A 25,092-nucleotide genomic window follows, 5' to 3' on the forward strand; every position below is an offset into this window, starting at 1 on the left:
TAACTCCTTTGGGGAGCTAGTTTAATACTAGGTCTGCTGCTGAATGGCTATTCTGGTGTTCATCTGATCTAAAAAAAGTGTTTGTGATGTAAAATTTTCAAGTGATGCTCCATGCTGGCTTATGTAACATAAGATTTTCAGTCCTGTTTAATGTGCAAACAGTGCTCCACATGAATACGGACTTGAACTGTCCAGATACCAATGTCCTATCTGTTAATGTGAGGAGAGGGAGGGGGATACCAATGTCCTGTCTGTAAATTTGAGGAGAGGGAGGGGGATTCTGGCATTTACAGGCCTTTACAGCACAGTATTTAAAGTGCTGAGCTACAGAGCTATAGACTTGGGTTTGAATCATTTTACCTCCCAGATGCATGCTGTACAATAGGTTCATAGGTGTTTACTAGGCTAACAACCACAAGGGCTTTTGTAAGCCTAGCCATGCATCCCAGATCTCTGACAAGTTCTGATACACTTGATAAGTGTAAGCATGGGCCTGTGAGATGAATCATTTACAGGTTGCCTGTTTCCATTAGAGACATAGGTGCTAAACCAGGGATGAATTTCCAGTTTCTCATCCAGTTGTACAAGTTGCACTTGAATTGGGTTAGGGAGGAATTCTGCTTCACATGGATGGGGAGCCTGTTTCATAGACGGGGTAGTCTCTGGGATACATACCTGTCTCTCCAGCATGTCCTATTTATATCATAGACAAGGTTTAAGTCTTTAGGACTGGAAACTCTGGTACTGTTTGTTTTGTGGATATGCAGAAGGTTCATCAGCTAGGTTGCTCATGCTTGCAGGTATCACCTAAGGATGTGAAGTAAAGAAGCTGATAAATTAAAACTTTGGTATCTCAAGTACCTACAGATTATAATGTTGCAGGCAAAGCTGTACATCATGGTTAGCCCAGTCCAGACAACACCCCTGCTGGTCAGTACGACTGTGCAAAGATAAAAACCTTGGCGCGATAAAATGTTACCACATCACTGCTTTGCAAAAATATGTTCTTTCACCTTAAAAAAGTCATGGTTTTAACAGATATAATCCCTCTTGATTGGGCACTCCAGTGATGCTGTTTTCCTTTTGTAAAGAGAAGCTTTTGCTTATAAGGCAGGCCTGAGTGACAAAAATGGCAACACATGTACTGCATGCAGTCATCATGACAACAACGACAGAAAGCTAGTTTTTGGTTCGTAGGCCCAATGGAGGCATGGCAAATCATGGCGAGAAAAAATGTAAAATTACCATGCAGAAAAGTTTTTGCCAAATAACACAATACTTTGTTTTTCAAACAAAGCATTACAAAGAGGCATGCAATGATCTACATATTATGATGTCTGATTTTCAACTGAAATGTGGTGTGTTTTCTAATTTATATGCATATAAACAAATCTACTACATTTAATGCCCTTGAGTTTATTTACTGAGGGAGATTAGCTCTGCATTTTAGAACTACTCTGTAACTTAATCCATACAGGATGTTTTACTTTCACTGTTAGGAAATGAATTGCAAAAGCAGAGAAAATCATGCCTGCACATTGCTGCCTAATTAAGGTTTCCTCTTTGTAGCTCTAGAATCTGGAGTTGAATCCCGACCCCCACTTTTTCTGTAGAGTTTTGCATGTTCTTTTCATATATTTGAGTTCCCTCTGATCAGGTTTCCTTCTACCATTCAGAAATATGTTGGTTGTCTGGGTCTCTTTATTGTCCCATTTATTTCATATTTACCTTTGACCTAATAAAGAAGCTGAATGGACTTGTAAACCAGTTAGCTTAGCCAGTTGTGAAGTTCAGCAATGAAAAATAGTTGACCCACTAAGATTTCTGTGTTTCCTTGCCTTTTCTTTGGGGGCTTGACAGAGGTGCCCTCTAAATGTCTTCACATGTTCTTTACCAGTATGCCCCTATGGTGTGACCATCACTGTCACTGCAAGCTCCTTTTCAGCAGTCCTTGGATATACATATACACTCGTGATGCACATTTCTTTGACCCATTAGCATAGCAGAAAAATAGACCCATTATTTACCCCCCTTTTATCATTATTCCTTTCCTCAGGGGGATGTAAACAGTGTCATCACTGTATCGTACATTCGTTCCTGCATATGTATATGCTTAAGTGTATATGATTTCTGATGTATCCTGCTTCCTTCTTTTATTCATAGGTTCATAGGTTTATACTAGGCTATCTGCCCTAAGGCATTTATAAGCCTAGCCCAAATTTTTGTGGCTTACGCCACCCCTTATATGAAAAAATACTGTGCCCATTAGTTTGTTGTGCCTCTGTCCAGCAGTGACACAGAGATGATTCCCGGGGTAAACCTACGATCTCCCATCCACAGGTCTAGATTTCTCTTGAACAGAGTCAGCGAGGTGCTCTGCCTCACATGGACCGGGATTTTATTCCACAGCATAGGGAGTCTCTGGGTGATAAATCTATCCCTCCAGCACGTCCTATTTATATCCGTGCTAAGGTTTAAGTCGCTTGCTCTAGTAGTTTTGGTGGATTTGGATTTTTTGAGGTGGAGCATGTCCATTAATTCCGGGTTGGACATGGCCTTGTATGTCAGGCACATGTCACCTCTGAGCAGACGGTATGCGACTGAATAGAGCTGGAGTTTCTTCAATCTGGCAGCATATGACAGATTTTGGAGTCCCTTTATCCTTTTGGTGAGGAACTTTTGGGGTCTCTCCAATTGCTGCAGATGTCGGGTGAGATACATCCCGAATGGGGCATTGTACTCGATCATTGGTCTGATAAGTGAAGAGTACAGGGGAACAATGACCTCACTAGATCTGGATGTGAATCCCTTCATGATCAGGTGGGCAATGTAGAAGGTCTTTCTAACCACTTTAGCAACGTGAGTGTCAAAAGAAAGGCCACTGTCAACCTGGGTCCCCAGGTCCCTGATAACCTCTTCTGTGCTTAGTGGATTGCCACCTATATGGTAGCTTGGGGTTACCTTGTTTTTCCCGAAGGGTATGACTATACATTTTTGGCGTTTAACTTCAGGCCATGGCTCTGGCACCAGCTATCTGTTTCCGTGAGTCCCTTCTGAAGGATATCCGTGTCCGATGCACTTTCCACTATGGTGCCCAGTTTGCAGTCGTCTGCAAACTTTGTCAGCCAAAGTCCTCCCATGTTGGCCTGTACTTCTGAGAAGTAGATGCCAAACAATAGGGGCCAAGGACCGAGCCCTGTGGGACACCACTTGTGACCGGCTTGGAGTCTGACACAGCACCAGCAACTCTAACCCTGTGGGTTCTGTCCTTAAGCCAGTTTGCAACCCATCTTGTGACATATGGGTTTACATTTAAGCTGGTAAGTTTTTCTACAATACCCGAGTGGGGTATTGTGTCGAAAGCCTTTGCAAGGTCAAGGTAGGCTGTATGGACTGCCTTTCCCTCATCAATGGCCTTGGTGACTGTTTCGAAGAAGTCGACCAAGTTCAAAAGGCATGATCTTCCCTTGACAAAGCCAAACTGGGTCGGGTCCAATGTCTGCAAGTCCCCTATATCTTTGTTTATGAGCTCCATTATGATCCTCTCCATAGCTTTGCAGACTAGACTTGTTAAGCTTATGGGGTGGTAATTACCAGGGTCCGTAGAGGCCCCACCTTTGTGGAGTGGGACCACAGTTGCCGTACGCCACTCCTTGGGCACGTATCCTGTGGTAAGGCTGAGATTAAACAGCTGCCTTATGTGCGGGTTTAATTCCTCATTTAGCTCGTGTAGCACACAGCCGGGGACACCATCCGGTCCCATTGATGCTGTGTTTTTAGCTTTAGAGAGAGCAGCTTTCACCTGCGCATTTGAGATGTCCGGGAGGCTACACTCAGCTGGGATAGTTATCTCTCCTTTAGGGGGGAGAGGGGGGTGAAGTTTGCACTGAACCTGTCTGCCAGTATGTTGGCAATGTCTGTGGGTTCAGTGATTTTTGTATCATTTTGGACTAATTCTGAGCATATCTGGGAGTTTCCACCCAGATTCCTAACATAGCTGAAAAAGGCCTTATGATTGTCCTTTGAATCCATGGCAATTTTTCTCTCAAAATTGGCCTTAGTTGATTTTATGAGTGCTCGTACTTTTTACTAATAATGATCAGGGGTGACTTCCCTTTTATGGATTTTGTTCTATCATGTAATAGCTTTCTCCTCTTATTGTAAAGTTTGTTAATGGCTGGGGTCCACCAGACTGGACGTTTGCCCTTTGTGGAAAGAGTCTTGGTTTTATTTGGGATTGCCTGATCCATGCAGTCCTGGAGGTGTTCATAGAAGGCATTTGTAAGGGCTTCCGCAGCTTGGGTTGTGGTTTCCTCTGGCTCAGGGGCCTTGAAGGATACCACACCAGTCTTGAGTAGTGTGAAGTTTGCTTTAGAGAAGTTCTTCACTATGGTCTTTTTTGTTTGGGGTGGGGGCGGGATGTGGATTTCCAGTGAGATTAGTTTATGATCAGATCTCACCAATGAGGGATATACTTCCGGTGTGGAGCATTTTGTCCCCATGTTTGTGACAATGAGATCTAGTATATTTTCTCCTCTCGTGGGAGCAGTGACTAGCTGTTCCATGGCATTTGAATTAATGAACTCCAGGAACCGTTGGATTGCTTGTGCATTCTGCATAATTGACTGTGTGCTTCCCCTAGATGGGAAATAAACAGCCTACAAAATGTAGTCTTTTGCTTCTAGTTATTACAACTATGGTAGTTCAGGACTTGTGGATAGTAAGTGCAATATTTTTGCTGCAGAGTGTTGAGATTTTGTACATAACTCTTATGGATTACGTACAAAATATGTTTGTTTTTTGATTACTTCTGGTATTCAGTACTTAGATGTGCTCCAATTCCATACCCACAGAATGGCAATGCTTGTGTATATCTAAACAAAAGTATTTTGAAATGAAGACTATTAAAAATTTAATATGAAATTGGAGCTAGATTTTTAAAGTGTCAGTTGCTGTTTTGTCTAGTTGAAGATTTTTACATCTGCAGAATCAGTGATAGGCATGTTTGAACTAAAACATCTTTATTTCCCTTCTGAGTTTGTGTTGCCTTGCATGTACTCCTATCAAAATGATTTTGTATGATGTTCTCCTCCCCAACTAAAGAACAGTGCACTCTACATATAAGGGTATGTATATGTAAGCATGTGTGTGTGTGTGTGTGTGTGTGTGTGTGTGTGTGTGTGTGTGTGTGTGTGTGTGTATGTGTGTGAGGTGTATGTATCCATGTGCGTGTGTGTGTATATATATATATATATATATATATATATATATATATATGTGTGTGTGTGTGTGTGTGTGTACACATCCCCACACACACTTATTTATTTATGTACATACACTTGCATATATATGTACATATGCATGCAAGGGTAATATTCTGGGTAAGGTTTCTAAATTCTGTTCTTTCAGTTTCCATCTTTAAGAAAAAGCACTGATGTATTACCTTAAGATGACTGTTTTGTATTTGCTGTATGGGAGGGAGTGAGAAGTTTTCATACCCAGTGTTTTACATTAAATACCTGTTCTTCTAAATTAGCATTCTGATCAGTTTGTATGCTATGCACAGAATACTGACTGACAACAGTTTGAGGCCTGACTGAGATTGTCTTCTTTAAACAAATAATATTGCAGTGTTTCTTCTGCCAGTCTTTTGTGCCTATTTTCCCAGTTTCTCCCCTTTTCTTCCTTTCAGAGGCCCCTAACAGCCAGACAGCAGCCCCCGCAGGGATGGCAGGTCAGCAGATCAACTGACTATTCTACAATGACCAATAGCTGGGTATACATGTATGGGACAGTAAGTGCAATATTTTTGCTGCACAGTATTGGGATTTTGCACATAACTCTTATGGATTATGTGCAAAATATGTTTGCTTTTTGAATACTTCTGGCTGTGATTTTTGTCATATTTTCCCAAGAGTCTTCCCTAGATAAGAATTGTAATAATAGAAACACAGGGTGTACATTGTCAAACGTCTTTTCACATTGTCTTCTATGGGATACAGTATGAAAGGTTGTATAAGCAACACCACTTTCTCACTGTTGTGCATTGTAAGCCTCATAGCTTCACTACTTAAATGTTATCAGGCCTCAGTTTTATGTTGAAATTTGTTTGAAGAGTTCAGTATGACATATAATAGGCAGAGACAGAAGAAGAAATGAGAAATAGATGAGGAAAAAAATAATTGTTAGCTAGAGATCCGTATTAATTACATATACCGAAGTACTGTGAATAAGATGCAATACAGTTTATGTACATACCTCTCAACAACTTTGCTGAAGAATTCTGGGCAAAGCAAAAAATAATGCTGGGACAGATAACCAAGATTAGTGACCATTTTTAAACCTTGATGTAACTGACTTTCAAAAGTTAATAGAGCAACATGTTTTCCATCAGCATAAATTTTCTGAGCAATACAAAGAATGAAACTTTAATGTCTAGCATTATTGACTGACTATAATCAAATCAAACATTTTTATGTGGTAAATAGCAAAACAATATGAGACAGAATCAAGAACATTCTGCAAAATGAAGGACAGTTGAGAGTTATGTTCATGTACCACAGTTGAGAGGTATGTTCATGTACCACAGTTGAGAGGTATGTTCATGTATCAAACTCCTATTGAACATCATTGCTTATGTTATATCATGACATTTGTTAATGGCACTTACTGTATGTTGTTTGTGACAACTTAGAAAACTGTACACCGAGAGCACTAGTATATCTAGCAAGTGTCTGGTAAGAAGAAAGAAAAGTTAAATATTAGTCACAGGAGCTTCAGTGTACTTCATGTTAACAAAACAGTGGGGTATACAGAGTTCTTTGTTCTTTTCATGTTTATTCCCTGTTGTCTGCCAGTCAGCCTTCCCATGATTAGTTAAGTCCCACTTGTTCCGCTTACTTGAGGTGAGAGATGACCATGGGAGACTGTTATCCAGGCAGCCATGAGGGGTTTTCTACTGATGCCTTAGCTTCCAGCCCCTGGTTGCTGACATGTTAGCTCTGGCAGTGTCTTTTTTACTTCAGGAAACCATGCATGGCCCTGAATTTGCCCTCCCCAACAGTTACTATTTTTCCTGTCATCTACTGTTAATACAACCCCAAATGTACATCTCCAGGCCATATGGTTCACACCATCATCCTGTATTACTTTTTGTTGAGAGAGCCAAACCAGAATGCCTCCCTTTCCACAGAATGGTTGATCTGGCATTGACTGCTCAGTGTTGTATGGTCTGGCAGGTTTCTGTAGTGCCAGGGCTGTTTATTTAACCCAGGTCATCTGGATCATAGTGAGACATCTGTCCACTGAGCTGGTGATTTTAAGGAGCATCCTTACTAGCAATAATCATTTACTAACATTCTTAAGATATAATTATTAGATAGTAATAACCTGCACAATTCAGGAAGCTATTATTAATTTCCATCAAGACATTGTTAATTGAGTGGATATTCTTTAAAAAAAATTGCAGTATGTAGTGTGTGTGTGTGTGTGTGTGTGTGTGTGTGTGTGTGTGTGTGTGTGTGTGTGTGTGTGTGTGTGTGTGTGTGTGTGTAAACAGATAAATACATACATACACACATTACATACTAAAGCAGTGGTACTGTTTTGTATTAGGTGGGGCTGTGTAGTTGATTTTGCACTATAACCATAACATTGCATAAACTACTTTATGAAATTGTAATTTATTTGTGTACATGAGTGAGCAAAATCTTAAGAGTTCAGGAATGGTTATTTTTTACAGAAAGTCTGCATAACTTTCCGAATGCCTTGCATTGAAGATGAATGAATATGCTTTTCTCCTTGAAACACCTTTGCACATCTTGGCCTCACATTTTACAGATCATGAATCGTGTTGCTTAATGATGGACACAACTGCTTTACTCTTAAAAACCTTTATTTTGCTTTTATTAAGTAGCTGTTAAATTAGTTGCCATACAGCAGTTAATTACAAATAAGAAAGAAAGGCACATTATTAAAATATCATACAAAGCAGTGTGCTGAAGGCATCAATAATCAAGAAGTAATGAAGCTAATAGAAGCTTGGGAAACCACATAACATGTTTTAATAAAGCATAATAACAGCATTTATTCAAATTAAAAATAAGGTGCATTTGCTTAGTTTCTGTGTATTAGACAAAACATTTTAATTTCTGACTTATTAGAGAATGTGATGTAAAATATAGTTGTAGCGTGGTATACAAGAAAAAAGTCTATTAACTTTGCAGACTAGTGGAAGTGAAATTTAGAAACATAGAATCTAAGTATGTGTAAGAAAGTCAGGACCCAAGGCATACATTAACAACAGTATTACATTCAGAAGGGTTACTGCATAAGACCATAGCGTAGTTACGGGTGCATTGCATTCAGAAGAGTTGTCAGTCAGTTTAAGAAACAAGTGCAGTGGGAGAAACTTCTGCCATTTTTGTCATACTGTAAACAAATGTATTTAATTTGCCTTTAAATTAGATTGCTGGATGGGCTAACCAAAAGAGGCCTATTTTCAGCCATGCTCTTAGTACCCAAGCATTGCAGTAACTTTAGTGGTGATACTAACGTTTGTCCAGCTTTGATAATAGATGTAGTTATCATGGTTTAGAAACCCACTGAATAGATATATCTTGTGAGGGGTAGAAGAGTAAAGGTTACCTGCTGGTATCATGACACAGGTAGAGTAAAAGCAGAATGTGTGTTAAATTTATGTGGTTGTGTGTGTATGGGGGGTGCAGAGGTATAGTCACTCAACTAAATATATTATGTCAGCTTTCAGAATGATGTTTGCACTAGTGCTCATACCCTTGAGGATTTGACCCACACTGTATTGTAGACAAACTAGATTCGGTTAGTAGGCCTGAGACATAGAGCTGAAGGTTTTGAAAGAAGGCGTGAGTAATTAGCACCTATGTGCTAGTCTCAGGGGTGGAAGAAATGAGACTGTAAAAGAGGTCTAGGAGAGAGCTTCCACTGCAGAGTGCCTTGGCCAGGCAACACACCGTAGGCAGCTCAGCCGCACATGAAAACACATGCAGTGCTTTCTTTGCATTTTGTGTGTGTGTGTGTGTGTGTGTGTGTTGAAGGGAATGCAACATATTGTATGCAACTTAAGTGGAGGTGGAACGTAATGTAGCACATTCTGTCCATCACAGGTGGGCATAGAGGTTAAATACAGGACCCAGTGTGCAGCTTAAGTACACATGGAAGCACTTGCACAGGTAGACAGCGATGTTAATGGAAAACTCTCTGAAGTACAGGTGTACATGGAGATTCATGCAGCACACTCTGTGCAGTACAGGTGTACATGGAGGTTAAAGCAGCACACATTGTGCAGCAAAGGCATACATGAAGGTTAATGCAGCACACTTGTGTAGCAGAGGCGTACCTGGAGGTTAATGAGGCACATGCTGTGCAGCAAAGGCATATGTGAAGGTTAATCCAGCACAATGAGTACAGCACAGGTGTTACATGGTGGTTAATGCAGCACAGTCTGTGCAGCACAGGTGTACATGGAGGTTAATGCAGCGCAATCTGTGCAGCACAGGTGTACATAGATGTTAATGGAACACTGTCTGTGAAGCTCAGGTGTACATTGGATATTAATGCAGCACTTACTGTGTAGTACAGGGTACATGGATGTTAATACAGCACAATTTATGCAACACAGGCATGCATATATGTTAATGCAGCACAATCTGGGCTGTACAGGTGTGCATGGAGGTTAATGGAGAACTCTCAGTACAGCACAGGTGTACATGGGTGTTAATATAGCACAAACTGTGCGGCACAAGTGTTCATGGAGGTTAATGCAGCGCACCCACACCCGAAGCAGCTCTACCATTCATGGAAGCACAGATATCTCACATTAGAAAGCTCAGGTGCACAAAGAACTACATGCAACACTTTGAGGAGCTGGGGCATACATAGTTGCACATGCAGTGCATTCTGTACAGCTCAGTTCATGTTAATGGGCATGTAATACACACTGTGCAGCTCCAGTGCATGTAGAAGGGCATCCGTCACACACTAAAAAGCTCAAGTGCCCATGAAAGTCAATGCAACACACTCAAAACAGCTCTGCCATACACGGAAGCTCAGTTATCACACCTGGAAAGCTCAGTTGTTCAATGAAGTACATGCAGCTCTCTCTAGGTAGCTCAGGTATGGGGGGGAAGTAAATACACCATACCTTGAAGAGCTCTAGCTTACAAGGAAATGTATTTATTTATATTTATTTAATGGGATAGTGAACTCATCTCAGTGGACCATTTGCAGGCAGAGCCTAGTTGAATAGGATCACAAAAGCAGTGAATAAAACATATTTACAGATTCAAGTGTCTTCTGTTTAAAGTCCACGTGTACTGGCTCTATTTGCCTGGGTTTCCTCTGAGTGTTTAGGTTTCCTCCAACATTCCAAAGACATGCAGTAGGCAGATTGTACAGTCTAAATTGGCCATAGGTATGAGTGTGCATGTCAGTATGTGGTATGGCAGAACAGCCATGACAGGGCTACTCACCCAGCAGTGTGAACCCAGGCTGTAGTGATAATGGTCACTGTTGAAGTGATACCCTCACCCCCATGTGCAAAAATGTAAAAAAGGATTGTGGATAGATGGATGGATGTATTGATACAATAATATGCTACAAAAATTTAGTTCAAGAAGCAGTTTACAATGTCAAAACATGGATTGAAAAATGGAATTATGCTTGACAGAGCTTTATGGATAAGATGTAGCCATAATGACTGAGATGTCTTGTGCTACAGGAATAACTGCATATCATTATATAGAAAGGTATGAAGATATTAGAAAAGACAAGAATAGCTGCAAGAAAGGATACCATGGGGAGAAATATTTGCAGTAAAACTCTTGTCAGCTCAGAACTACACAAGCCCTCTAGGCAGCTCTCACACACACACACACACACACACACACACACACACACACACACACACACACACTCAGAATTCATGTCGCACACACTAGATAGCTCAGGTGCATGTGGAATCTTATGAAGTACACTGTATAGGTGACTCTGACATACATGAAAATATATACACCAGCCTATAAGCAGCTCAGCTGTACCTGAAAGTATATGCGTTATATACCTAAATAACAGCAATGTGTGCTTCGCACATTGTGGCCGAAACTCATGCAGGGAGAGAGAATGTTAGGTACATGCAAGGAATTGCCAGCACTCTCATTTGAGCAAACTGCTAAAAAAGTCTGCAAAGTGCCACATGATGGCAAAGGGTTTGGAGTCAAGTAGCATGCCATGTGATGTAAAGAAGCGGCACTTTGTTCCAGTTAATGTTAATAACAATCTGCATTAAATTTATGTAAAGAAAATGAAACTGAAAAAAAGACTACATTTCAGTAAAGGTCACATCACAGATAAAACATGTTTTGCAGCTAAATAAAACCTGCTGCTGATTTTTGTTTGTATTGTATCCCTGTCTTTTGTAGCTTAATTGTTTGTGTACCATATGACACACGTTAGAGTCACTGTCTGTTAACAGACTTGACCTGAGTGAAGAAGAAAACACTTTAAGCACGCACTGCATTCTTTATTGTGTTTGTAATATGTTTTAAGTTGGGTTTTTGTAATTTTACTGTGTGCGATGTCATTACACATATGGTACTCACTGCCTGTTTGCAAAACTGAGATGCTGGAGCATGAACATTCTTGTCAGTCAGTACTGTATTTTTTCTTGTGTCTGTAATGCGTTATGACTATGGACCAGTCATGTTTCTCAGCTAAATAAACAAGCAGAGAAACATTCTTTAAAGTAGTAAGTCAAAATATCTGACTTGGAAGACTGTTTCAAACATGTGACTTGCCATGTCTTGCTTTCAGCCTTATGGCACTGACTGTATTTTACAGGGTCCAGACTATTAGGGGCATGCTCACCTCTTGTTTTGTAAGAAGACATGTTCTAGTGTTTGGCTTATGTTTATATTGAGAAGACCATTTGAAATCTGTCTGGCTTATAGATTCATAGGTAAGTACTTGGCTGGCTGCCTTTCTGGGGCATTTTAAGCCTAGCCAGTTTCCTTTTGATTCGTGAAAAAGCTATCCCATTTGGTTTTAGATTGACCATGGGATGGGTAAGGCCAATTATATATATTACCATTAGAGAGAATAACAGGGATCATACCATGAATAATTTGAGAGGACCTATGGACTGGATAAAACATTCAGCAGCTGCCTCTGTCCATTACTAGTTTAGGGCATAGTCCTGGCTTAAATGTTCCGTTTCCCATCCATAGATCCAAGTTGTACTTGAATATGTATAGGGATTGGCTTTGTTTTATATGGCTGGGGGTGTTTGTTCCATTGTAGTGGTATCCATTGCAAGATAAACTTGTCCTTCCAAGCTGTTCTGTTGATGTTGCAGAAGATGTTTAAATCAATCCCTAGACTAAGTATTTCTGTTGCCATTTCTCATGCTGATGAGTGGTAAAATCCATCAGTATTGGGTCAGAGGATGCCTTGTATGCCAGACACGTGTCACGTGTTAGCAGCCTGTAGGATATGGAGTAAAGTGATAGTTCTTTGAGTCAGTCCATGTAGGGCATATTGTTTAGCCCTTGTATCCTTTTAATAAGGTATTTCTCTGGGCTTTCCAATTGTTTCATGTGTTTGGACAGATACATGCCAAAAGGTGCATTATACTCAATGACTGGCTTAATGAGGACTGAGTAAAGAGGGAAAATGATATCCCTATAGCTAGGTGTTACCACATCTATAGCACAGGATGTGCATCTTTATTCAGCATCTTACCTTGCTAGTAAGAAGTGAACTTAAAACAGACCCTTACAGTACAGTCTCTGTTTTGGATCCCATGAGGTGAACATGTATTTTTATGTTTTTAAACCTTGTTTAACAAGATAAATATGCTGTTCTTAAGAGACCCTTTTCAGATTTTACCTTGTGCAAGATCTGTCTCACATAAAAGATGGTTTGGCAAGTCTGTAAATTGGTAACCTTCACTGTATCATTTGGTATTTTGACTGATATACATCCAGCTATCTGCTGTAAGATGAGGAAACTGGGCTTTTTAAATATGTTAGACTGTTTTTTTTATATATCCGTATTTGCTTACAGGCATCTTTGATCTTGGGCCATACCTGAGTGACAGTAGAATGTTGGTTCCCCATCACACTGGCCTGTACACTTCCCATCCTCGTTTTTGTGGTGGTTCCGCTTTCCAGAAATGAAATGCTTGTTCATTATCACATCTTGTTCAGTTACTGGTAAGAGGGAAGTCAGCTCAGGCTGTAACTGCCCTAGTGGAGGTGGAATTGTCAAAGCGTGCCTTCAGTTCATGCTTGTAGATTGTGACAACATGCACTGCATGCTACTCTGGGACATGCAGCTTCATAACTTTCTTCAGGGTCCAACTAAATATTGGCCAGTGGCTAGCCCCTGGTCTACTTCCATGAACATTCCTGAAGTATGGTTTTCAAGCTACTTAGGAAGGAGGGCTGGCTAAAGCTCGGCCTTTTTAGTGTTGGATGCACTAGCTGAACCTGGCTCATCAGAGGTGTCATCTGGTACATTCCCAGTGCAAGGCAGCCATGATGGAAAATCATAATGAGTATGTAGAGGGAAGGTATTGAGGCCTGTATATTGTTTTTCAGAAGCTATGGTGACAATTTAATCCATTTAAAAATTCCAGATTAACCCAGATGCCAATTGCTAAGATAGTTTACTTAGCAGAGTAGCAGGACAAATCCATGGTTTTCTTTTCTTCTTTGAGTAGGTCATAGTCTTTATCGTTGAGTTTATTGTACTGAAACCTGATCTGCCACAGGTCAGTCTGCATGTCAAGATGGTGTAGTAAAAACTTTTATTTTAATAATATGTATAGTTTAGTTGCAAAAATAATGTGTATGTGGTTAGACTATCATTGTGGCTGTTAACAGCTAATGCATATTTTAGAGAGGAGTCAAAACTCCACTCCATATGTGTTTGTTTAACCTGTGTCATTCTGTAACACACTCAGCATCCAGTTGTAGGAAAATATGCAAACAGCCTTAAACAGGCAAGACTCTTTATGTGGGCTGAATTGGAGAAATGCTCATATGCATATCAGTGTGTAATAAAAATTTAGAACATTTACACTCTAGTGAGTTGTTACAGTGATATTCTGGGTACCAGGTTAAACTGTAAGGTGTCATCATTGCTAAGGGGAATTTTTGGCTTCCATTAACATGTCTGATGTTTATTAATATCTTCACTGTAACAAGGTAGTCAAAGACTTTTCTTTCTTCCCCTCAGCATGAAGGTCAGGCTGTAATCCTTATATGTGGACAGCAGCTAACACTGAACAGATAATTCTGGCAACCATTTGAAATGTCATGATCTGCTAAAGCAAGTCCCGAAATATGGAGACATAATGGCTGAAAGAATGGACACATACTATGTCTGAGATGCCATTTCTCAGAATATTCTTATTTTCTGAGTATCCAGAAAACCACTAATGGACATACCACCATGGACTCAGAATGCACTGTTAAAATCCAAATATTTAATATGTAAATAAAAACATAAAACAAGCAAATGAGTGGATTAGCGCTTTCGGATGTAGCCTTCTTCAGATCCTATCCGCTTAACCAATCACAAACCTTAAAAAAACAGATAATGGCCAATCATAACCCTTCTAAAGGCTCAATTCCAACAGCCAATAAAAGTCAATTATTGAAACCAGCCCCTGGACACACCAATCAGAATAGCTTATAAGGAACACACCTCTGAATCAGCTGAATCACTAAAGCTCAACATGGAAGCGCCCCTAGTGTTACTTCTTCTTCACTAAACCACGTTCCTTAAGAGTCTGTTTAAGTGGTACTATTCCATTCAAACCAGGTGGATGATCAGCCCTCAGTTCTATAATCCATGTGGTTTCCTCCACTTCAGTTTTGTTAAATAGGTCACCTCCTCTCTTATTTTCTTTCAATTGTGTAAGAACCATACACTTAAATTTATGGTGGTTGTTCGCTTTAATCTGGTTGTATAAGGCATTAGTTGAAACCTGATTTCTTACATCAGACAGATGGCGAAAGATCCTTTCTTTCAAGGCTCTGTTGGTCTTACCAACATAATAGGTGGGGCATAGTTCACAAACAGCGAGATGAACAATATTTCTACTAGTGCAAGTGGCATAACCATAGAATGAATATCTCAGTCTTGTCACGGGATGTATAAATTCATTATTAGTACGAATGAAAGGACAAGCTTTACAAAAGCCACACTTCCATGCTCCCTTCCGTCTATTATTACAGGTCAGATATACATTCCTGCTGCTTTCAAAACCATCCTTAAAGCAGTGCAACCTCTTCAAATTTTTCTTATTTTTGAAAGCAGATCTCGTGGTCTCACCTACGATTTCTTTAATCCTTTTGTCTGGTTAAGACTATGCTACTTGCACTAGTAGAAATATTGTTTCTCTCAATGTTTATGAACTATGCCCTGCCTATTATGTTGGTAAGACCAACAGAGCCTTCAAGGAAAGGATCTTTCGCCATCTGTCTGATGTAAGAAATCAGGTTTCAACTAATGGCTTATACAACCACATAAAAGCAAACGTTGCTTTTTCTAAATGACATGCAGTGAGGGCCAGCTGTTTTCTTTTATTAGAAATTTATGGTGGGAAATCTTCCAGAACAATTTGGCAGCCATCTTTGATGAAGCCCTTCCTTGTAGCTGAATGACACACCAGCTATTCCTCACATCTCTTTCTGTGGCACTTTGCTAACATGTGCCTTAGTCTATCCTCCCTTGACAGTCCACTCTTTGGACATGATCAGTGTGCCAGTCCAAGAACTTTAAGTCCACCATCAGCTGTCTTACCTATTCCTCCAGAGAATGTGCTGGGTTTCCTTACTCACCCCTTTAGTTAATCCAACAGTGTGGACATTCTCTCAGCACCCAGATCTTTTTCAAATCTTCCTATTTAACTAGTATTGACTCAAAATGGAAGGTTAATCTATGAATTTCTGCCTCTTGCCACATAGCTCCCTCCTCTGTGTATCTAGTATTATCATTTTCAGATGTCTCCAGCATCACAGGTTTCACTTTGGTGCATACTGCACTCATATTGCTCGTCAGGTCCTCCACATGAGCAAAACTTTTACAAACTTTTTTTTTCTCCGTGACAGTAGTTGGAATTTCCCCTTAAACTTCTCACTCATAGATTTGCTAACCATTCACAAATCCTTACTAACACTTACAGAGGTAAATGCTTTTTACACATTTTAAAATATATTTAAAATGAACTGAAAGATGGAGCTATGGTACCAGCCTGTCTTTTCGGACAGTGTCTCTACAGTATACTATCCTGGTCCCTTTTCATCTTTGCACACATTTATTGGAGCACAGATTTTTCTAGCTTAGTTACACACTTAGAATGGGGCTTCAGTTACTGTCATAGACTGGATTTCCTCCCACCTGTCTGGAAATCTCCAAGAGCTAGCCTCAAGCATTAATTCTTTATCCATTTACTACACTGTCTCCAGTGTCCTCCTGGGATCAATTTTGAGACCTTTGTTCATCATATACATGCTTCCATTGGATGTACTCATTCACAGAAGAGGTTTACAATACCATTTCTGTGTAGATGATATTCAATTTATTTGTCTTTTCTCCAGGACAATTTGTCTAAAGTAGATCATTTTAGGTAAGAGAATGGAATGCATCCTCAACTGGATGAATAGTAATTGCCTGAGAATTACTACCTTCATGATGGCTGTCGTGGCTATTCATAATACGCAAGCATCCCAATTTGTGAGCCAAATCAAACAGTAACTTTCATACTGTCAAAGAACCAATAACCAAAAACAAAACACTGTGAACTGCAAAACTGCATTACCCCTTATTAGTTAAACAGACTTCTTCAGAACAATTAAACTTCTGTATATCAGTTAATTTATAATCACACCAGCAAATCACAAGATACTTTCTTTCCAGTAAAATACATTTCTTAATCAGTAATATACACATACAACGCTGAACGTCTTAAAAAAAAAATATATATATATATATAATCACAGTCTTAAAAATGTTTTTATTAAAGTAATTTCAAAGCATGATCTATGAATAGTGAAAAGCACAAGCATCACCCCATCAAAAGATATTCTCATATCAACATTTAAGGTTAGGGATTGTTATAATGGCTAAGGTGTTTTCCTCACAGTCACAAGGTTTGATTCTTAACTTTGAAAGGGAAATTGGCCTGGCTTAAAATGTCTCACAAGGACAGCTAGTGTAGTACTAACCAGCGAACATAAAAAAATATATTAAGGAGAAATATTGATTAATTATAGTACCATACATCAATACTAAATTACCAGCTAATATTCTTTAACCATCTTTCAGCTTGTCAGTAAATTATATTTTGAATATCTCTGCATAGAAATTACATCATTCAAATCTGATGGGTGGTCACTTTTCCATATAACCTGCTTATTTGATTCACACACTTTCATCTTTTCTTTCCAACACCCAACTTTGGGGTCAGTACCCATCCTCTCTCTCTCATCATTATTTATAGTGAAGACAAGCTGGAGCTCATTGAGAAGCTCAGGAAGTTTTCAGCCACAGATTTACAATGAAGAGCAAGCTGTCTTCTGTTGTCAAGTCATCCTGCATTCTTTTGCAGAACATTTCATGCATCAAGCATTTACTGCTCCTGCAAGATCTTACTCTGGTTGTGTATGCATTGCTTGATCTGCTCTTCTGGACTACTGCTCCTTTTTTTTAGCTACGGCTATTAGACATTTAAATTGACCAGTTGCTAGTCCACAGTTTTGATGTCCATTTACTCACTGGTACATTCCATTGGCAGCTTATTACCCTGGCTCTGCAAAATCTGCACTAACTACAAATAAGTTCACAAATTATCTTTAAAGGCCTAGTACTGGCTTAATTAGCTTTAGATAATGTGGGTCCCCCTTACCTGAAAGAAGTCTTGATCCTGTACAATCCATTCGCATTTGTGTTTTGCATCCCTTAGTTTACAAGAGTGAACTGGGAGAGCTGTTTTACTGCCCTTTTTTGCAATCTACCACAATACATTTGGAATCTTTTCTCCCAGTGGTTGATGGAATATGCCCAGACCACTGGTTAGCTTTTAGTGGTTAATTAAAACTCAAATTTTTCAGTGACTTCAGTAATTTCCACTGTGTTTATGCATTTATTTATGTTGACCAGGGTAGTCTGGGTAGGAAAAGCCCCTTTTTAACAGAGGCCTAGAGAGAGAAGCTGCAAACAGCGAGAATAAAAATAAAGAAACGTTCTAATGCATAGAGTTCTAAGGAGAAAACCGGAATAAATCCTGGGACAATGTACAATAGTGGTGTGATACATATGGTTCTAATGAAAAACCAGGACAGTATACAGTAATGGTGTAATACATGCGGTTCTAGTGAAAAACCAGGACAGTGTACAGGAATGGTGTAATACATGTGGTTCTAGTGAAAAACCAGGGCAGTGTACAGTAATGGTGTAATACATGTGGTTCTAGTGAAAAACCAGGACAGTGTACAGTAATGGTGTAGTACATGTGGTTCCAGTGAAACACCAGGACAATGTACAGTAATGGTGTAATACATGTGGTTCTAGTGAAACACCGGGACAACGTACAATAATGGTGTAATACATATGGTTCTAGAGAAACACTGGGACAATGTACAATAATAGTGTAGTACATATGGTTCTAGAGAAACACTGGGACAATGTACAATAATGGTGTAATACATATGGTTCTAGAGAAACACTGGGACAATGTACAATAATGGTGTAGTACATGTGGTTCTAGTGAAACACTGCATTAAGAATACAGGCAACATAGAGTAATGGCCTAATATTAACATTGTAAGAAAGCACAATATTAATATAAAGATCTTTGAGGGTGGTATTCAGTTTATTCAACATTAAAATAGTGTAACTGTATGTTATAGAATGGAAACAAAGGAAGAAGTTTGGGGGGTAGGAGGAAATAGCAGGAAATATTGAAGAGGTGGTAGGTGGAGGTGAGAGGGAAAAGTGTTAATTTAGGGAAATTTGAAGAAAAATTGAGAATTTTGTGGAGAAATGAGGTGATATAGTACAGGTGTGCAAGTGACTAATGGTGCATGCTTAATGTGTATATAAGCCACATGACACAGCAGTGGTTTGAAGGTTCCAGATTAAACTGGTGGGGAACATGACCACAGTTACAGTATTGTGTGGTGTATATTGTAATGGTGCTTTGTTTACAAGTATCTTAATAATTGTAATGTTTATCTTATACTTCAAGTAATACAATGTTTTGCTGAATGATTTGAAATTTGTTTTATTTACATTTTTGGAATATCATTTATGTTTAACCAATTTACAGTGTAGATAATCTGTCTTCTTACACGGTTATGTTGCAGACAATTTTTGTCATCTGAATACCCAAGTAATATTGTCTTTTGGTAAACCTTGTTCAGTGTTACAAAGAGAGTCAAGTTCCTTAACAATGACTCTTAAAGTGAAATACCAGGAGGCAGTTAAGCTTTGTTTAGTAGTTTTACCTGCCATTTCCTATATTCCATTTAGCTGGTGACCCTCTATCTTGTCTGTAGGGTAGTCTTCCTCAGGGGCAGTCTCATAATCATAGCTTACTGATATCTTATGTGCATCTCATCATTTTGTATTGTATTGACTTGTGTTACTTCTTTAACTAGACCATAAATTAAGAAAGACAAATGGTTTCCTGGTATGTAAATGTGTGTCAGCAGTTGTCAACAATCCATAATATGTTCAGTTCATCTTGAATTATGTCCTCTAAACAAAGCTATTTTTTCCTAAGCAGCTTATTAGAATTATTAAACAGTAGTCAGATACATCAGCCATTTTACTTTTCCCTTCCTGCAGCAGCATTACTGTTATGTCTCCATTCCCGGGAACTCATGAGTGTTATAATACTGCATTAAAATGCAGTTGATGGAAAGCATGGAGGTAGATGATTTTTTTTGTCAGACTTGAAATTCACCAACCCCAGATATCACAAAAATCATTCCTCTATTAAACAAAATCATAATGCCATAATACAGTGTAATGTATCAATACTTTAAGCCTCTCACAAGTCTCAGCCTTGTAGATGACTTTTGTTATGAATTTGCGTGTAGATTCTATACCATCTAACTTATTTGCAGTAAACTAAACAAGACCATTGAACAGGAATCTTGTAACAGTTCATATATATCTTATAAACAATACTAATAACCATTAGAAATCAGTTCTGTTAACTTTGACTATACTTGACCATATTTATAAATCTGCAGATATAGAAAAAAACATAAAAGCTAATAATCAAATTACTGGAAAGTAACAATCTTCTCAACCAAAAAGAAAATCGACAGAAGTTGATCCTCTTAACCCATTTGCCTTGTATCTCATGGCCTTTGAAATTCAAGTTATCACAGTGTAATTATTTTTTTTATTATCACAATATATTTCTTAAGATGATTCATGTACCAATCTGTCCAGATATCTTTATACACACACACGAGGGAATCCATTTTTTGGCAAAGTTAGTCAAAGAAATTTTCTCTGATATGCACTAGCGTCTTGTTTGTCCAACTATCCTTTAACTGAAAAGCATGTTCATGATGACTGACTTCCATTTTCTAATTTCTTTTTTTTATTTGCAGCTATCATCACAATAGCCAGTATTGCTATCTCGTTTAAGTGGATTGTATCTGCTTGTCATACTCCAGCAAATACATTGAGCATGATGTCATCAGCTTACATTGTAGCACCAATGAACCAGGTTCGTACTGGGCTATCTGCCCGGAGGCATATATTAGCCCAGCCATGTTGTGCGGTATTCACCGCCCCTTTAGTAGTTCCCTAGACCCTTGTAGTAGCAGCTAGAACCCTTGGCCCCTATCTAGTAGTGCTGTTGGTGTGATCACCAGTGTGAACTTTCTGTTACCCATCCACTCATCAAGGTTCCTCTTGAAGAGTGACAGTGAGGCACTCTGTCTTATGTAGATCGAGACCCTGTTCCATAGTAAGGGAAGTCTCTGCGAAGGGAATCTATCCCTCCAGCATGTTCTATTCATTGTTGTGTTGAGGTTTATATCCCTAGAGCATGTAGCTCGAGTAGATTTGGTTTTGCTAAGATGGAGCATGTTCAGCAATTCTGGGTTGGACATGGCTCTGTAAGTTAGACAGAGATTGCCTCTGAGAAAGCGGTATGCAACAGAGAACAGTCTTAGCTTTTTCAATCGTGCTACATAAGGCAACTGTTTGAGGCCAGTAATCCTCTTGGTTAGGTACCTCTGTGGTCTCTCCAGCTGCTGGAGATGTCTAGCCAGGTACATTCCAATTGGTGCATTGTACTCAATAATGGGTCTGATGAGGGAAGAGTAGAGGGGCACCATTACATCCCTAGATCTTGATGCGAACCCTTTCGTGATCAAATGGGTCACATAGAAGGATTTTCTAACCACGTTAGCAACATGGTTATCAAAGGAAAGCTGACTATCTACTTGGGTCCCTAGATCCCTCATTTCTTCTTCAGATTTCAGGGGATTACCTCCTATGTGGTAGTTTGCGGGTACTTTTTTTTTTCCCAAAGGGGATTACTATGCATTTTTTTGCATTTAGCTTGAGGCCATGGCTTTGACACCATGCATCAGTCTCATTTAGGCCCTTCTGGAGGATCTCTGTGTCGGCCGGAGACTCTATTATAGCACCCAGTTTGCAGTCATCCGCAAACTTAGTCAGCCACAGCCCTTCTGTGCTTGCCTGTACTTCTGAGAAGTATATGCCAAACAGGAGGGGCTCCAGGACAGAGCCCTGAGGCACACCACTCGTTACTGGTCTGGATTCGGACATAGATCCCGCTACTCTTACTTTATGGGATCTGTCTGAGAGCCAGTTTGCGATCCATCTTGTGACGTAAGGGTTTATGCCCAGGCTGGTGAGCTTATCAATAATACCTGAATGGGGAATGGTGTCAAATGCTTTAGCAAGGTCAAGGTAAGCCATGTGTACCTCCTTTCCCTTATCTGTAGACTGAGTAACTGTCTCAAAGAAATCCACCAGGTTCAGGAAGCATGATCTGCCCTTGACGAAGCCGAACTGTGTGGGGTCCAGCAACTGGAGGTTCCCAATCTCTCCATTTATGAGTTCCATAATGATTCGCTCCATAGCCTTACAGATCAGACTGGTCAGGCTTATTGGTCGGTAGTTCCCAAGGTCAGTTGTGGCCCCACCCTTGTGTAACGGGACCACCGTTGCTGTGCGCCATTCTATGGGCACATATCCTTTGGAGAGGCTGAGACTGAACAGGGTATTAAGATGCGGGGATAATTCCTTTTGGAGCTCGCGTATGACACCGCCTGGGACACCATCTGGTCCCATGGAGGCAGTGTTTTTAGCTTTAGATAGAGCCTTGTTAACCAATGTATCAGTAATAATTGGACTTGCACAATCCCCTGGAATGGTAATAGGCCCTGTAGGTGGTGGTGGTGGGGGGGGGATTTGCACTGAACCTGTCAGCCAAGATGTTGGCAATGTCAGAAGGGTCAGTGTATTTTGTTCCATTTTGTACTAGCTCAGAACAGACCTGAGCATTGCCATTTAGGTTTTTGACGTAGCCATAGAAGGCCTTATGGTTATCCTTGGCATCCTTGGCAACTTTCTTTTCGAAATTGGCTTTAGTTGACTTGAGGGCCCTCAATTTCCTACTAATGCTGATCAGGGATGATTTTTCTACTTGAGATTTGGCCTTTTTTTATATAAGTCTCCTCCTTTTATTGTAAAGTTTGCTTATGACCGGGGTCCACCAGACTGGTTTCTTCTTGCTTGAGGAAGGAGTATTGGTTTTATTTGGGATAGCACGGTCCATGCAATCCTGAAGATGCATGTAGAGTGCCTTGGTGTAGGATTCTGCATCCTGGATATCATTATCCTTCTGCAAGAGAATAGCGAAGCTTTCCACTTCGGATGCAAGTAGTTTGAAGTTTGCTTTGGAAAGGTTTTTGACTATGGTTTCTTTGACTGGGGGAGGTGGAGGGGTGAGGATGTCCAGGGTTATCAGTTTGTGGTCGGATCTGACCAAGGAGGGAGTGGTAACGGGTGTGGTACAATGGGCGCCCATATTTGTGATGATTAAATCCAATATGTTGCCCCCTCTAGTGGGGGGACATAATAGTTGTTCAAGGGCATTTGAATTTATAAATTCTATGAATCGCTGAGCATAAGAGTTGGAACATTGGTAGTTCGCCCAGTCTATACCAGGGTAGTTGAAATCACCCAAGATTATGGTGTTGGGTAGGACCTTTATATTTTCCAATGTCTCAAGGAATGCAGAGTGAGCATCTTGGGACATGATGGGCGATCTGTAACCGGCTACGACTTGAAATGTGGTTTTGCCTGCTGATAGTTGTGCATGGTTGATCTCTGGGGCATCATGCTGCTCTACTAACCTGGAGATATGGGTATCCTTGATGAATATGGATAAACCTCCGCCCTTTGTACTGCAATCCGGTAACTGAGGCCGGAAGGTATGATATGAATTGTAACCTGGCAGTGCTGGGGTGCTCTCTTGAGCCTTGAACCAGGTTTCCGTCACTGCACAAATATCGATTTTCTCCATGCTGTGGAGAGCCTCGAGCGTGTGCATTTTGAGGTTGAGACTTCTGGCGTTGAGTAGCATTACCCTTAGTTTTTGGTTACCTGTGCTGGTTACAGTGGTTGATTTGTCCTTTGAGCCTTGCCTAAAAAAGGCACTATGAGGACGGCAAGAGCCCTGGCCAGTATTCGAAAACCTAGGGGTGACAGGTGCAACCCATCTCTGGCAAAACAGCGAGGCTTGTCTATCATGTCATCCCAGGCAGACAGACATTGGATCCCCTTAGAATGACACCAGAACCTTAGCCAGTTGTTGAAATTGATCATTTTGTCTTTGTATTGTGGTATCATTCTAGGTGAAGGTAGTATGCTACTCAAGGTCAGGGTCATACCAGCTTCGGCTACATGATCAGAGAGCTCCTCAGTGTCTCTTTTCATGTAGCCCAGGGAGGTATATATATATGTATGTATATAGATATATGTGTATATATTACACACACATATATATAATATATATATATATATATATATATATATATATATATATATATATGTGTGTGTGTGTGTGTGTGTGTGTGTGTGTGTGTATATATATATATATATATATATATATATATATATATATATATATACACACACACACACATATATATATATATATATATATATATATATATATATATATGTATATATATATATATACATATAGATATATATATATATATATATAGATATATGTGTGTATATATATATATATATATATATATATATATATATATATATATACCGGTGTGCAAGGTGCAGTCCTCACAACGGGTGCAGGGGGGACTTTCCCCCCAGCTTGTATGTAGTATAGGTTTGTGTGTTTGTGTGTGGGGGGAAGGTGTGTGTATCTGTGCAGTATATGGTTAGTGTAGGATTCGCGATTTTAAAATTCGCGCTTCTGGGGTTTCGGGATTGTACGGTTTCGGCTTTATGATCTTGAAATTCTGAAATTTAATATTTCAGGATTTTGAGATTATAAAGTGAACCTACATATATATATATATATATATATATATATATATATATATATATATATATATATATATATATATATATATATCTATATATATACACACACACACAGATGTGGGTTTACTATTTAAATCCTGATATGGATGCTGTTGAGTGATCATGTCATCAAAAAAAAAATACTGAAAATAAAAACATTGGACAGGCAACAATAACGAAACCAGTAATGTCGATCTGCCCCATTCGACAGAGTCAATATTACCTAGTGTACCTTGCCTTTCAGTCACTTCCAAGTAACATTTTGCAGGTCTCTGCCAACTTTATATACAAACTGTGAGATCGCACTGCAGTGAGAAAATGTGAACATTTCCCAATCCCCAGTTCATCGCTATCTCCGGATAGAAAGTCGACCTCAAGACATTGAATGCAACACTAGCGTTTGCTGTTGTGGAGTTGATCGTTTTCTATTCGACC

The 25,092-nt window shown here is 39.6% G+C and overlaps 1 protein-coding gene across 35 annotated transcripts in view; it reads left to right on the forward strand.

Moving 5' to 3' along the window:
* GPHN (gephyrin) overlaps positions 1-25,092 on the forward strand; it is a 2,535,134-nt gene that overhangs the window by 1,927,062 nt on the left and 582,980 nt on the right. For 4 of the 35 annotated variants that reach the window (XM_044073925.1, XM_044073930.1, XM_044073929.1 and 1 more), the window contains exon 11: positions 5,693-5,794. The exons of the other annotated variants lie outside the window; for them this stretch is intronic. In XM_044073925.1, the coding sequence (XP_043929860.1) occupies positions 5,693-5,794 (102 nt within the window). The remainder of the gene's footprint in view (positions 1-5,692; positions 5,795-25,092) is intronic. 35 annotated transcript variants of the gene reach the window in all.

The sequence above is a fragment of the Protopterus annectens genome, chromosome 6.part0 (assembly GCF_019279795.1).
Source record: "Protopterus annectens isolate FY-2018-M chromosome 6.part0, PAN1.0, whole genome shotgun sequence".
NCBI classification, from domain to species: Eukaryota; Metazoa; Chordata; order Ceratodontiformes; family Protopteridae; genus Protopterus; species Protopterus annectens.